This window comes from Pelobates fuscus, chromosome 8, assembly GCF_036172605.1.
Source record: "Pelobates fuscus isolate aPelFus1 chromosome 8, aPelFus1.pri, whole genome shotgun sequence".
Lineage (NCBI taxonomy): Eukaryota > Metazoa > Chordata > Amphibia > Anura > Pelobatidae > Pelobates > Pelobates fuscus.
Window position 1 is genome coordinate 139,376,479 of NC_086324.1, and position 16,266 is coordinate 139,392,744.

The 16,266-nt window shown below is 38.1% G+C and overlaps 1 protein-coding gene across 1 annotated transcript in view; it reads right to left on the reverse strand.

Moving 5' to 3' along the window:
- Window positions 1-7,092: 7,092 nt before the first annotated feature.
- Window positions 7,093-16,266, reverse strand: part of CYTH3 (cytohesin 3) — a 103,806-nt gene continuing 94,632 nt past the window's right edge. Inside the window, exons 10-13 of the mRNA XM_063430357.1 lie at window positions 11,803-11,879; window positions 11,363-11,434; window positions 10,979-11,133; window positions 7,093-9,893 (exon numbers count right to left, since the gene is read on the reverse strand). Of these exons, the coding sequence (XP_063286427.1) occupies window positions 9,821-9,893; window positions 10,979-11,133; window positions 11,363-11,434; window positions 11,803-11,879 (377 nt within the window). The 3' untranslated portion in view covers window positions 7,093-9,820. The remainder of the gene's footprint in view (window positions 9,894-10,978; window positions 11,134-11,362; window positions 11,435-11,802; window positions 11,880-16,266) is intronic.

Genomic DNA, 16,266 nt, shown 5'->3' on the forward strand with positions numbered 1-16,266 from the left:
TAAAAGTTGCACTACGGAAGGCAACAGAAAATTGCATTAGGCTTGTCAGTAAAAGCAAAAAATTCAAGAAACCACTGTGGTACTCCGTAGATGTGGCCAAAATAGTAAAAAACTAAAAATTAGCATTTAGTAATTATAAAAAAAATAAACAGAGTGAGGAAGACAGAATTACCTATAAGATTAGGCAGAAAGAGGCTAAGCAAGTTATAAGAGCTTCCAAATCACACACAGAAGAGAAAATAGCACAGTCAGTAAAAAAGGGGGACAAAACTTTTTTTAGATACATAAATGAGAAAAGAAAAGTAAAACAAGGATTAGTTAGATTAAAAACAAAAGAAGGAAGGTATGCAGATGAGGATAAAGGTCTAGCTGACTGCCTCAATGAATATTTTTGTTCCGTATTTACAGATGAAAATAAAGGAAAGGGACCTCAGTTAAGAAAAAGGATAAATGAGTCATTTATTACACGTGAGTTTACAGAGGAAAAGGTTCTATTTCAACTGTCAAAAGTAAAGACAAATAAGTCAATGGGACCTGATGGAATACACCCAAAGCTATTAAAAGAGCTTAGTGGTGTACTAGCAAAACCATTAACAGATTTATTTACCAATCATTGTTAACAGGAGTAGTCCCAGAAGATTGGAAGTTAGCGAATGTTGTGCCCATTCACAAGAAAGGTAATAGGGAGGAGTCGGGCAACTATAGGCCAGTAAGCCTTACTTCAGTAGTGGGGAAAGTGATGGAAACCATGTTAAAGGATAGGATTGTTGAACATCTAAAAACACATGATTTCAAGATCAGAGACAACATGGGTTTACTTCAGGGAGATCATGCCAAACTAATCTTATAGATTTTTTTGTTTGGGTAACTAAAATTATAGATCAGGGTGGTGCAGTAGACATTGCTTACCTAGATTTCAGTAAGGCTTTTGACACTGTTGCACATAGAAGGCTTATCAATAAACTGCAATCTTTAAGTTTGGATTCCAATATTGTTGAATGGGTAAGGCAGTGGCTGAGTGACAGGCAACAGAGGGTTGTAGTCAATGGAGTATATTCAAAGCTTGGGCTTGTCACCAGTGGGATACCTCAGGAATCTGTACTTGGACCCATTCTCTTTAATATTTTTATTAGTGATATTGCAGAAGGTCTTGATGGTAAGGTGTGTCTTTTTGCGGATGATACTAAGATATGTAACAGGGTTGATGTGCCAGGAGGGATAAGCCAAATGGCAAATGATTTAGGTAAACTAGAAAAATGGTCAGAGTTGTGGCAACTGACATTTAATGTGGATAAGTGCAAGATAATGCATCTTGGACGCAAAAAACCCAAGGGCAGAGTACAGAATATTTGATAGAGTCCTAACCTCAACATCTGAGGAAAGGGATTTAGGGGTGATTATTTCTGAGGACTTAAAGGTAGGCAGACAATGTAATAGAGCAGCAGGAAATGCTAGCAGAATGCTTGGTTGTATAGGGAGAGGTATTAGCAGTAGAAAGAGGGAAGTGCTCATGCCATTGTACAGAACACTGGTGAGACCTCACTTGGAGTACTGTACACAGTACTGGAGACCATATCTTCAGAAGGATATTGATACCTCAGAGAGAGTTCAAAGAAAGGCTACTAAACTGGTTCATGGATTGCAGGATAAAACTTACCAGGAAAGGTTAATGATCTTAACATGTATAGCTTGGAGGAAAGACGAGACAGGGGGGATATGATAGAAACATTTAAATACATAAAGGGAATCAACACAGTAAAGGAGGAGACTATATTTAACCCCTTAAGGACCAAACTTCTGGAATAAAAGGGAATCTTGACATGTCATGTGTCCTTAAGGGGTTAAAAGAAGAAAAACTACCACAACAAGAGGACAGTCTTAAATTAGAGGGACAAAGGTTTAAAAATAATATCAGGAAGTATTACTTTACTGAGAGGGTAGTGGATGCATGGAATAGCCTTCCAGCAGAAGTGGTAGAGGTTAACACAGTAAAGGAGTTTAAGCATGTGAGGGATAGGCATAAGGCTATCCTAACTATAAGATAAGGCCAGAGACTAATGAAAGTATTTAGAAAATTGGGCAGACTAGATGGGCCGAATGGTTCTTATCTGCTGTCCCATTCTATGTTTCTGTCTACTGTGTCGGGAGCTGCTTGGGCCATCTGCAAGTTCTTACATTCTAAGATCCCAGTAGGCATGTGCACAATACCAGCGTGAAACCCCAAAGTGAACCCTGCCACCAGAAATTCTACGAGATGTTGAAATGGGTGATCACACAATAACTCTTTCAGCAGGGAGACATTAAGAGACGAAAGGTACTGCTTGGGATATAATTTATTCGGACACATGACCTTAGAGTGAGCCCTGAAGCATTGGGAGCAGACATGAAGTAGTCTGCAAGCACTGTAGCCGCAAGTGTCTGTGTTAAAATTATTGAAAATTTTAGATTATCCCCAAAACACTATATCACGTCCCAGTTTATCATGCAGTACCTTGCCTGTTCTCCCAGTGGGCATCATATTTGTAGGGGGGAATAAAGCATTCACCTCTGGGGAGTTAGGGCACAAATTAGCCGTGTGGGAGTTGGACGCACAAATGGCACAAGCTGGGGTTTTGAGGCCCACAAAGTGTCGGCAAAAAAGCTCCGTATCAAGCACCCCCCCAATCAGCTTGATAATTAAACTGGGATAGGGCAGCCGACGCTTTTGCTGAAAACGCACTGTGGTAGTCGTAAAAAGACGTGCCACTGTACTTGTGCCCCAAATCCACCAGCTTGTGGAGATAGAGATCCAACTCTTCCCTCCTATCAGGATATACGGAGCATATCACGTCTCTATAGATCCCGAAAGCCAACACAAATTCAGGTATGGATATCTTGCGATTCAATCTAGGGTCCCTAGATTTTAACACTACAGACACGTCCCCATATGCATACGTTTTATTTTCAAGGACATCTTGAGAAGCAATGAGAAGTAATACCAGATTGATATCCTTCCCTTCCAACATGTCCTTCTTGATGCTAGCAGGCACCATGTGTGCCGGGTTAATAATATGTGGGTCTTTCATACCAGTTGGAATATTACCCTTTAGGTGGTCTGGGCGAACCGTAGCGACCAGATGCCCTAGTTCTGAGGGTGACCGTTGCTGGCTATCTGCATCCATCTTATCAAGTTTGGCCATACGGCCCAAGGAAGTCAGGACTGAAGATAAAACAGTATGTAGATCAGCCGACTGGCTACCACTAGACCCTTCACCCGCCCCCGAATTATCAGTCTGAGTATTCAACAGTCTATATAATTTGGCTTTTCTAGCCGTAGCAGGGAAGGGAATGTTCCTTTTCCTCAGTTCGGCAGTGATCCTAGGAATGGTCCATGCCCTGAGTGATGCAGGGCTTGTGGTGTAGTCACCCCGGGAAGGAGTGACTGATCTAGCCGGTGTACTGGGAATGGACAAATCTTCCCCGCCAGGTAGTTGTGACATGCTAAAAAACAAAATAACATGTTACCTGGGGCACTACCCGACTGGCTGATGCAACTAATGCCAAGCGGCGAAACTATTACGTAATAACGTGACGGGTGAGGCCCTGCTAGTTGCCAAGCGGCTTTGAGAGGCACTATGATTTGGCTCGTGTGGGGTACGTGGCCATTGACATTATGGCGGGGTGATGGCCTCTCTGTGACTTGTAAAAGCATAAGACATAATGGGAGTGACAAGTGAGGCCCTCTCTATGCAACCAAGCGAGGCGGCTACCTATGAATTGGCCCGAGGGAATGTCGTACCTCCAAATGAGGATGGGTGTTGGCCTCGTGGGACCACTATCGTAAGGCTTAGAAGGCCAGAAAACTTACCTAGAGGCTCCTGTTCCTAAATGCCAGTATACCCCTGTACTATAAACCCAAAAGGGTAGGGAGGATGGGGAAAATTGTAGAGAAAATCATGATGTACCTGATGAGCAAATTGCAAGGTAGTAGTAAGAGGTGAAACAGGCGTTCTGTAGTAACCTATGAAAGTAATAGTGAGTTTCCAGGGTAATGATAATATGCAACCCTCCTACCCACCTGCTAACAGGATACCTACCGATATATATTCCAACCATAGGGGACTGGAACCAAATACTCCAAAGGAGTAAGGATGACCTAAACCTGGTAATACAGAAAATACACATAAGTACCCGGCTCTTGTGGGATCCTGAGAGGATAATAACTAGTGATTACTGACCTATAAGAGGTGAAAAGTTGGTAGAGTAGCAGCACACTGTGGATGCTGTTGAAACTGAAACAAAAAGGTCCATAATTACGAACATGCTACAGATGCCTCTGAACCTAAATATATATGTCCTATAACAATTGCAGACATATGATACTCTTAGCTGTGGTACATATAGGGAACGTGTTTGGACCTTGAAGAGCTGGAGATGGAAAATGCTCATAGAAAAAGGTATTCCACCTCTAGTAACCATCTTCTGATTTATTCAAGATTTCAAAAGTAGCATTTGAGTGCCACATACTTATCAAGCCATACAACCCTACCAGAACCCCTATTATCAGTAGTAATCTATCATCATCTATTTGTGAAAATTCCCAGAACTAAGTCATAACTATTATGACCACCAGGGGTCAGTAAGACATGTAATTAATACTATATCAAAATATAACTACAAACAGTGTAGAAATAAGACCAGCTATAACCAATCCAGCCACCAGAGGTCACCATAACACTGAAAACCTATCACTAAAAATAGGACAGTGTTCGGCAAACGAACGGCCTAAGCAAGCCATAATTATAACCTACCCCAACCGAATGACGGTGTAATCTAACGAATCGTCAAACGTTTTAACCGAATGCATAGTATCTTTGGAAGACCTAGAGTGCTTGTACTATTTCTATATATATATATATATATATATATATATATATATATATATATATATATATATATATATATATATATACACACACACGTAGACAATTACCTAAATCCTCAAGTAAAGACATTATAAGCTGCGAATAGAGAAACCATTTCCAAGGCATACTTCCCTTTTTACCTTTGATTGAAGTGTGAAAACCGTTGGAAGCCTCCGATCTAAAGTAAGAACTGTCCTAAACTCAAAGTAACTTGCACATTTTAGGACAAAAAATAAAATAAAATAAAATCTAAGTTGGCTAGGTTTTCAGTTTAATTATTTTAGCCTAAAAGTGGATAACCCCGACAATAACAACTATTTCAGCTTAAAATCTGATATTTACTTTGAATTTCCCAAAATTCACGAGTTAGTAAATATCCCCGACTGATTTGAAAGCAAAACATTTCAGACACATCTTGCAAGGGGCATCTATACAGGCAACAGCAATTCTTGTTGGTTTTTTTTTTATCAGATTTATTAAAGTGATCTAAACTGGGTTTTCTTTATAGTAAATTCTGCCAGTTTCTGGAGAAATAGATTTGTTACAGAAGACCGCCACGATTTTAGAATGGCAGTAAAAAGAGAAAGTGAAAACCCATTACTTTTCAGTCAGAAAAAAGTGTGGTGGAAAATTCATAAATCCATTAATTCTGTGGGATACAAAAAGCCATATATTTAAAAACAATGGATAGGGTACAAACTCCTACCCCCCCCCCCCCCCCCCCCCCCCCCAAACAAAAACCCCATTGGTTTAAAAAATACACATAAAAGTGTCACAGATAAATATCCCCCATGGGCTCGGAGAAGATTCCTTCGACTCTTCATCTCAATTGCAGATCAGCCTGTCACAATAATGTGATGATGCATAGCCCTTGCAAGGACGTTCACTTCTTACCTTTTCCACGATGTCTCCTGTAACGTGTGGCCAATGAAAGTTGTGCATGACGACACCCCAGTGGAATTATACCTCCGGCAGCAGAAAAGTTAAATTCCGTATGTGTCGCGTTTTATAGAGAAATGTTGCACATACAGACTCCAATCACTGAAGTGGTAATGGTGGTTTGAGTAACCTTTTAATACAAGGTGGGCAAGGATGTAAACCTAATAGCTCCGACTTAAACATTTCACAAGAAATCCAATTACAAAATACCCTTGAAAATAAAGAAACCGAACAACTGGAGTCTTTCACTAATATAATTCTTTAATTATATCCCAAGACAATTTTACAGTATTTGCAACCGATTTGTCCTGTAAAATCAACTGAATCCAGTAATACTCTTAAAAAGTTACAGAATTGTCATGCAAATAATTGGTTTACATTTATGCACATCGGTAAACGTGATATATAGCTGTACAATATTTACACATTAAAATTACATTTCAACTCAAATAGAAACATTCTGAATTTACTAAAAATAAATAAGATTGATACAACACCACATTTTTACTGTCATTTCCGGTCTACGAGTGACCTGTTTGCATAATATTATACATTTATGTATTTATATATTTTACAGTAGAGCAGTTGCTGTACATTGCTTTGTCTAAAATACAAATGTTTTATTGTAAAAGCACAACAGGTTAAATGGCATAGAAAAATTTACCAGGGTTTAGTTGTGTTAGAGTGCAAGATTCAGGCCAGCTGAATCTTGGGAGGGGGGGGGAGAGGGGGGGGGGAATGACTATCTTTTCATGTAACGATGCAACAAATGCAGTTTCAAAAATGAACAATTTGACCAATGGAAATGCTGGTAAAACAGAGATCGCATGCTGAAGAGAAATTTGAACGTAACAATCTGAAATTCTTAGAGACGGACAGGAGTAATACAGTATAAAATTGCCTAGAGTGAACATGTTTATGGTGTGATCTTTATTAAAGGTTTGTTTTGACGGTAACAGTGGAAGCCTGGATAGGTTACAGGGTTATTATCTAAAGTAAATTGTCTGGGCGTTTACATTTTGTTCTAAAGCAGCCAAGCTGCAAATATTCTCCAAGTGAGCTCTATTTTTAGTTAGGCTATTTTAGCGTAGAATTTGAAATTAGCTAGATTCACTTCTTACTTCAGTAACAAATGCTGATGGTATGAACTTTGTGTTTGCACATACGTTTATAGGGAACTTATAACCTGATTTAACAGGAAAAAATGCAAAAAAATTAAAATTCTAAAAAAAAAAAAAACCACAACAACTTTATTTATAACTCCTGCATGAGCAAGCTGACAAATGGTGAAAGATTACTACAGAAATTGAGAACCTTATTATGCAAGTGTCTGGCTATCAGGCGCTACACAAATATATATTCAGTGACTGTATAGAATTCTGTAATTATAAGGGAGGAATTCTAAAATCAATGATCAAATAGTGTAATGTAGAATGAATAAGACAGTCGTAAACATGGGTTTATTAACTAACCCATGGCCAAAGTGCCTAAACTTGAGGTGTTCAATGATTACATCTAAATTTGTGAAAATTAGAGGTCAGTTCACTGCCATTCATTGTTTAATGAAGAACTCAAAAAGGTTTTATGAGGCATTATGAAAAAGAATACATCATACACATTTTAATGATAGGTTCCCTTTAAAAATAATTCTATTGTATATTATCTATATTGAAATTCAGCCCATTTCCTTCAGGAGATTCTAGTTCTAAGAGAATGGAGACATATCACATTGTGAATAAGGAAGGGTAGTGCATAAGATGCTCTCTATCCCCCTGTATGAAGCATTCACTAGGAAACCTTATTAATTAAACAAGGCGATTCATTTGTGTGGCCTTTGATTCATTTCACCTACGCAGCATGGGAATTCTACACATTCATCCACTGCCCTCCACATGCGGCGGTCCAGTAAAATATGAGAAATCTGGTAACCCTTAGATCTGCGGCATTAGGAAGTAAGAAGGATTTGTAATAAAACGTAAGATTTTATAGAACCTTATCCTCTATATTTCCTCTGATCTTGGGAATAGAGTACAACAGTAAAAATATAAAAATGGATATTTTATCTAGAAGGATTTCCAAAAAATAAGATATGATAATAACAGGCTTTCATCACCTTGCGGAAGTGGCAAAGGAGTGAGAATTGTTGATGGATTAATACAGGGTATTCAAGAAAAAAAAAATTAAATTATTTTCCCACAATTATTCTTATTTTAAGGCAAAAGTAGACTAGATTTATTTTTTTGCAGAATAAACATGCGTTAAATTAGTGCTATTTGCCACCTGAACGTACAAGACATGGCTACATGAATTCTATCATTTGAAAAATCTAAACACGCCTTTTAACTCGTCTGGCAATACATGGGAGCAAAGGCTTCCTTCAGCTACGGGACAGATAGAAACCTCATAAATCCTGGGAGGTTTACTGTAATTTCCCTCCACGCTATTCCAACTCCATTAAAAGTTGGATATTAATAGTGGCTTTCCCCTATTCCAGAGATCATTCTGCCACGTGGCCACATAAAGGATTCAGGAATGAACAAATGACAAAAAGTATATTTTATGAAGGAAAAATCGTAGCGGAGGCCACTTTCTACCAAACCGAGCCTGTTCATACAAGTTTTATAGGTCTGTAGACTTTAGAATTAAATATTATGAGAATACGAGAATGCATAGCTGTGAAAAAGGCAGCTAAACAAACTCAGACCTGTACAATCTCTAGGGGGGAAAAAAATCAGGAGCCCATACAGAACTGTGCCCATAACGAACACGTATGGGCTTTATAGGGGCAGTTACATAAGGCAAAATCGTTTATAATTTTACAGTAACATACAGTAAACATCTTGCGGCAGTCCTAGACTGCATTTGTCCTATTTCCTGATAAAGACAGAAAAATGAATATGTATTTGTACAGTGCTGCTATTAAAAATAAAAAAAATGCAAATTTTTCCACCAATAGTGATAAAATACATTGATTAGCACTTTATCAGCACAGACCAATTCCTGCAGCAAGGAGTATATTTGATGTACTATGACAACGCCGAGCAGTGCAAGACAGGTACATTTAGCTTATAGATTCCATAGAAGAATAGGTTTTACTTCTGAAACTACATTCAGAAACAGCTTTTCTCCTTGTAGACAGCGCTAGAACCCTGAACATGGCTTTATCCCCCCCCTTAAGGACCAATGGTATTTCACATCATCATCAGACTCTGGTCCCAGAAGACAGGACGCCAGGATGGAGTGTCCTACTGGTTTAGAATTGCAGATCTATACAGTATTGAACGTGTTGGACATTCCATTTCGATACAGGAACATTAAAGGCTGGTTTGTTACAATGGATATTTTCTGCCCTTGACGATTAAGTGGTTAAGATTTGTCTTGGCAGAAATCAAGGAGCAGAACTCAGATGATGTACTGACAGAAGCTCCGTGTGACCTGCTCACAGCAAAATAGGTCTGTAATATTTACAGGATTACTGTAAAAAACGGGCACCATGCAATATTAAACTTGCAACCCATCAGATAGAATATAAATGTATATAAACCAATATATTTATATAGTACCGTCTATTTAGCTGCCACTCTAGGAAATATACATTTGCAAATACTTAAACAGGATTTATATTATAACAAAGCAGACGTTCTATTCATTTGGAATAAAGGTGTTAATGTGTTTTGGAGGCAAATCTCATTCCAAATGAATGGAACGTTAATTATTTACATTGGGGTAGTTATCATTCCTCTTTACACATGACTGAGAAGTGTGGACTTAAACATAGTATCAAAGTAAAAAAAAATAAAAAATTATAAACACAAATGCTAAAAACAGCCCAATGATTTCCTAACAGTACTAGCTTCTCAAAGTCCGTATAAATACCATTAATAAGATCTGGTGTATTTCTTCTCGGTAAAGGTCATGAAACATCCTGGTTATTAAGTGGCCCATGAACTAGGTGGGGATGTTGAGATAGACAATGCTCATTTTTTATTTGCAATTCTTCTCTTTCTTGTTGCCAGCATATCGTAGAAAGGATCCTTGCTGATGCTTGCTCTACAAAATAAAGAAGGGGAAATTATTATTAAACAATATTTTCTGGGACAATAAACCTTTACGATCACTTGGAGAGAGCGTCATGGTAAGTTTTGGGTTTTCTCAAACTCCGCTACTTTTTGCTTAGGTTTGCACCTCATCACAGCCCATTTTACAGGATAAATGCAAATTTATTTAGGTAGTCATCAATGTGTAAATTGTCAGGACTTGAAATTCAAAATTTAGACTAAAAGAACCAAACTGGAAAAAACAGACTAAAAAAAAAACATTTTTCCAACCCTTGGTAACGCTTTTGGAGAAGAAGAAAAAAAAAATCATACCAAAACCAAATTATCTGGTAGAGACAACAAGAAGCTATGCAGAAGTAAGTATGTTTTTGTCTTGTACTGAAAGGGTGGATAAGAATATAATTTCACATATAAATCTCCCACAACGTTTCAGATACGGGTGTGACCTCTACACAGCTCCTCGTAGTTTGTTATGGTACCAGGAGTGTCCTCATGCCTCCCATGGTCAGTAGTTAAACCATTTTAGCTTACTGGCTGAGATTGATAAGCTGATGTTCTCAGCCAATGTGCACTTAGCACAAGAGAGCAAATAGAAGCTGCTACATAAGAGCTTGCAGCTCTGCATCATTAGCAGTAAAGGTGGGTAGCAATGCCCGGCGCTCAAGTAAGAAGTCAATCTGGTCTAAAATGGTTTGACTACTTACTATGGAGGGACAGCAGGGCACTTCTGGCACCATAATCACTACAGCAAGCTGCAGTGGTTATAGTGCTTGGAGTGTTCCTTTAAATAGGGGAATTTATTCAACTAACTCAGATTTGTGTTGAGTTGAAAACCAAATTGCAAAACGTAGTAAAAAATAAAAATAAAGATATTTGGAAAAATGCGTGACTAAATTCGCCCCGTGGTTAATTTAGCCTAAATATTGCAATTCAGTTTTAATTTCAACGCAGCATTTAGAGAGTAAACCCCTGCATGATTCTAGTCAATGTGTCACACTGGTGTCCCTTATGGTTCATGCCTTGGGTATTGTGGCCAGGAGTCAGACTAGATTCAAAATTCCAAACAATATCACTCACTTAATAGATTTGATCCATTCCTCCTTCTCTTCAGGGGTTGGTGCAGATATTCTGTACACAACATGGTTACCCTCGACCACACGGCCGTCAGCTTCAGTTTTACAGGCTTTGATGACTTGTCCTTTGTGACTTGGATTGAACAGCTCAAAGCAATTCTGTGTTTAGAGAAAAAATAAACACAAGATCAAAGCGCGAATATGTCTATTTAAATAGTGATCACCCAACAAGCCGTTTAGCAACCACAATAATAGATACTTGTGGCTACGTTCCAAAATTATGTTAAAACGTCCACATACTGAAATAGACACAAACACACCACGTATCTAGAGTATGTTTAAAAAACAAACAAAAATAAATAAATTAAAACGTGGCAAGGTTTCTTACAGGTTTTCGAGGATCTTCAACTTCTCGAATACTCAGATTTTCCAAAGGAATTATTCCTCTTGGCTCTTTATCCTATTAAAACAAACATGCAGCACATAAGATGTTGTACGGTTCACATCAGTAATGATTGCAACAGGCCATGTACATCTGCAAGCAGCTAGGGTCCAAGAAGATAAAATGTATTTTCTACCAGCAGAGGGAGACAGAGGACTAGGAGAAATAAAGCATAATGCAGTCATTTCCTTCTCATCTGGCAACTTTTAAAAATAATAATTACAAAAAAAAGCCTTTACACACAGATATGGAGGTTTCCTTGCTAGAATCAAATTATATTTATAGTGCACAAATAGGAAAATACAGAGTTACTGGAATTGTGTTGTGCCAATGGTAGGACAGGGACGGCTGTGTGTATTAATTGTTAAAGGGTACAATGTACTTACTGTTGTGTATTCAAAGTAATACAGACAGTTATCTGTCAAGATAAACCACCTTCGTTTCCACGTTTTAACTCTTCCTCCTAAAGAAACAAAGCATCGGCTCATTAGAAATTCCTTCTATGGCTCATTCCCATAATGCCCTTCAAACACGCACTTCAGCATTTAAACTTTAAATTTCTGGGCCCAGAAAATTCCTTTGGAGCAGACCTTACATTAGATCTTCAAAAACAATTTGCTGAATGCTGATTTTATCAGGCCGTCGAAATATACATTGTAACATGTGAAATTAATCTTTTCAGGTAGATAAAAAGAATTAACCAATCCCAGACCAGAACACTTCGACGTCAAGGAATTACTACGTTGTATAGATTTGATAGATCGAGAGTGATAGAATATATCTTTTATAGTTCTGCACTATTAAATGACGCAAGAACTTGCTATGTTAAAGAAAGGATGATATCAGGTGCTTCCAATTAAATGAGATTATATACACACACACACACACACACACACACACACACACACACACACACACACAACATATTTAAAGTTAGATATAAGCATGTTATTTGGAAAACGTGGCTGTGCTATAAATTTAACTGAAAGCGCCGGATGATAACATTTCTTTAACACTGCAAGTTCTTGCGTCATTTAATAGCGCATAAATATTTTTTTAAAATAGCAATTTTAAACGAAATTTCATTTAAGCACGTCATATTTAGCATACTAGGTCTAGAAAAATCGTATTCTCTATATATTTTTGTTTTTATCAAATATTTCCATATTATTTGAGGTCGAGGACTTTTTGAAATAGTTAGAGAGTTTTTTTTCTAATCCAGTCAGAGGAGATCACTTTGGTGGATAAATCGAATTAAAAGAGACTTGGGAATTACAAGGTAAGGAGGCAATGCTAATCGAGGACAACTGCAAAAACAAAACCATTAAAAAAAAAAAAAAAATTAAAAAAAAATTAAAATAAAAACAAATGTCTGGACACAACAGTGAAGATGACGCCGAAAATAATCAGCCAATGGAAATGCAGAGCCGAAGGGTGAATTTTTAAGCATGGGTGTTTAAAGCTATGGGAACTCATGCTCCTTGATGTCAGAAAGGATAAGGATAAAAGGAAACAACCGCTTCTTAAAAATCTGCAATTGTTTTTATTTTGTCTGCCCAAGAAATTGTGTTTTTACCAGGTTATTCTGATAATTGAAGGGCGTTTTTGTTATTGTATGCTGCATCCATTACCCACAGCCTAATCTAGTTATAAGGTAATGTCATTACAAATAATGATGTTAAGAAGGTATTACGTGAAACCAGAAATTGCATTATATTCTTCACCTATGAGTCACCGTTAAAAGCCCCATCTTCAAGTCATCAGCAAGCACCAACCTAGCGTGTACACACATTAAAATGAGTCTCCCCTGCACAATTAGCCACATGTTTACCCTGACAGCGACCAGGTAGGTAGATTGGTTTCACTACTGCGTGTGCGGAGTATTTAAAGAAACACTAAGCCGTAAAAGATCTATCGGTGTTAAAAACGTTTACTTTTCCTGCTCCCCAGCCAGCCATGATCTCTCTGTACATGAAAGATACCGGACATTTTCCACTTAAAAAATAACAAAAAACAACTAAATAAAGTATTATTTTATAGACATTAACTTGATTCCCCCAAGTGCGCAGCAAAATGGGTTTGTCATGAATGGCACCTGTGCCAAGAACAATTATTGCACTTGTCACAAGGCCGATAATAAAACTTACAATGAATATTTAAAAAATAAAAATATCACAATCCAGGGCAATCACCTGGATTTGAAAAGCCAAATTAGCCGTTAGCCATTTTACCAAAGGGCAGGCAACCAAATTTTAAAACATTCTAAGTTATTATGAAGAAAACTGCACTAAAAGTGTAGCAGTCACCATGGAAACCAATGGTATATTCTTGAAACCAGCTCCAGTTATAGGATGTTGCCCATTAACTGTATTTAATGAATTGGCCAAAATGATGTGGATAATATTCAGGGCTACTGGTAAGGATTTAAAAAGTTAAAATATGCCTCTAGCAAGTTTCTCCCTCCCAGCAATTAGTACTCCGATACAATGCTATAACAAAAAAAATAAAAGTACTAATACATTTTACAGCCAATATAATTATCTTATCAGAAAACTTTGACAGTACAATCTTTGGAAATGCAGTTAAAAGACCACAAAAGTAACTTCCGCTTCAGTCTCCATACATATTCTAAAATAAGTGTACATTTATTAGCTTCACTTATTGCCACGTGTTTAGAATTTCTCATATCATGCTCTCTTAATTGTCTGCAGCAGCCTTCTGTAGGTGGTTAAAGTCCAATTAACAGAGCAAGAGATAAGACCTTCTAAAGTAAACACATTGTGCTGTAAAATGAAACCACAATGTCTGCATAAACAAAAGGATTTAACACAAATACAGCAGACAAATAAGACTGCAGGGGCGCGATTTATGCACCAAAACTGCTGTCATTAAGTTGTTTTGAATATCCTTTGAGGAATACAGTTCAATACAGAATATGCTGATCTGAATGTGAGCCCACTTTCTGATAATTCCAGTTCCTCAGGATTACTTGAGAATATTGATTGGCAATCAGCAGGTCCCCATGATTTTATAGTGTCCCTGAAGAACAGAAGGCAATCACAGAAAGCAGGGCTTATTTGTTAACAGGCAATTGTCCTTCAAGCAACACAACACAAAGGCACTAAAGGACACTCGACAATCTCTCTCCTTAATGAATAGCAGGTCGCTTGATGCCACTATTCACTAAGGGGGAAAATAGCATTCAGATTTCAAAAACAAAACCCAATCTATTACCAACACACACAGGATGAGATTGGGCAGGTCTAAAAATATATCAGTTTAAGAAAAAAATAACTTTGCTGCACACATCATGCAGACAAAACTAAGGACAGCCCTACCTTAACCCCAACCATAAGCTGATGATGCAAATGACATAATCCATATTTATATTATTTCATTGGAAGATAGAGATTTCAGCCTGACTTACATGTCCGTGGTGCACAGCATAAAAGTTTCCAGTTTGGTACAGAACTGAAATAGTCCATATGTAGGCTCTCAACTAAGGAAATACCATTTTAAAAGATTAACTTAAAGGACACTATATTGCCAGGAAAACCAACTAGTGTTCCTGGCAGTATATAGTCCTTAGGTCCCCCTCCCTCCCCCCCATTACTTAATGCTTTCCTACGGACATTCTGCGTTCTCAATGTGATTTTCACAGTGAGAATCGCGGAAGCGCCTCTAGCGGCCGTCAGGGAGACAGCCACTAGAGGCTGGATTAACCCTGCAATGTAAACATAGCTGTTTCTCTAAAACTGCTATGTTTACAGCTGTAGGGTTAAAACCTGGGGGACCTGGTACCCAGACCACTTCATTTTGCTGAAGTGGCCTGGTGACTATAGTGGTCCTTTAACCCCTTAAGGACACATGACATGTGTGACATGTCATGATTCCCTTTTATTCCAGAAGTTTGGTCCTTAAGGGATTAATTCAAGGTTTAAGGCAGATTAGCTAAATAATCATAAAAGTTGCAAACTTCAACTTGAATTATAATACTTTTCAATAGCAAGCAGAATACAAAAACTGATGCCGATTTGCCATTCAACAAGAAATACCAACACAGAAGCTATTGATAACCAAAGTCCATAGGCTGTATTTAAATCCCTATAGCAAACCCACTTGGCATTAATGAATAATTTAAATGTATTTATTAAAGTAATCACATTTAATGATTTTAAATGTTGCATTTTGAATAGTTAGGCTTAGAAAACTAAAGCACGTCAAATGCACTGGGCTCTGGCATATGAGGAGTAAACATGGCTGAAAGGGGCGTATTTCGGTGTAGTACTTAGACACACTGCTCTCCCTGGCAACACAGACCACCTCAGAGTGATAATGCAAAAGTGTAAATTCTGCATCAATATTAATTAGGTCTGTGAAGGAATACCCCATCACTTGGTTCAGCACATTTAATTTCCTTTTTGTTTGTTTATTTGTTCAAACCCACCTGGTTTGATTCCCAAACGAGGACCACCCCAACACCTTATTAGAATATGGAATACAAAGTATCCAGTACAAAAACTGAAATGGAAACAATAGAATGCTCCCCCGGGGGGCAAACGCACCGAACACACGTGGTCAACAGAATGGATGGTGGCCATTTTGACTCCCGAAAGCAGGCATTGGTACTTGGTTGTAGAGTTCCTGGAACTTATGGCGGCCAGGCACTCCCGCGAACACCGGTAAAGATGGAACTGCTGCACGTTCAAGTTCCCAACCACCCATACAAACAGCGTTCGGGAGATACGTACTACCGATTAGGGGGAGCATTCGACACTTGAAAGCTTTCGTATGTTGTATGCGGTTTTCATACAAAATCCCTTGAACGGAGACCGGCCCTTACCACGATT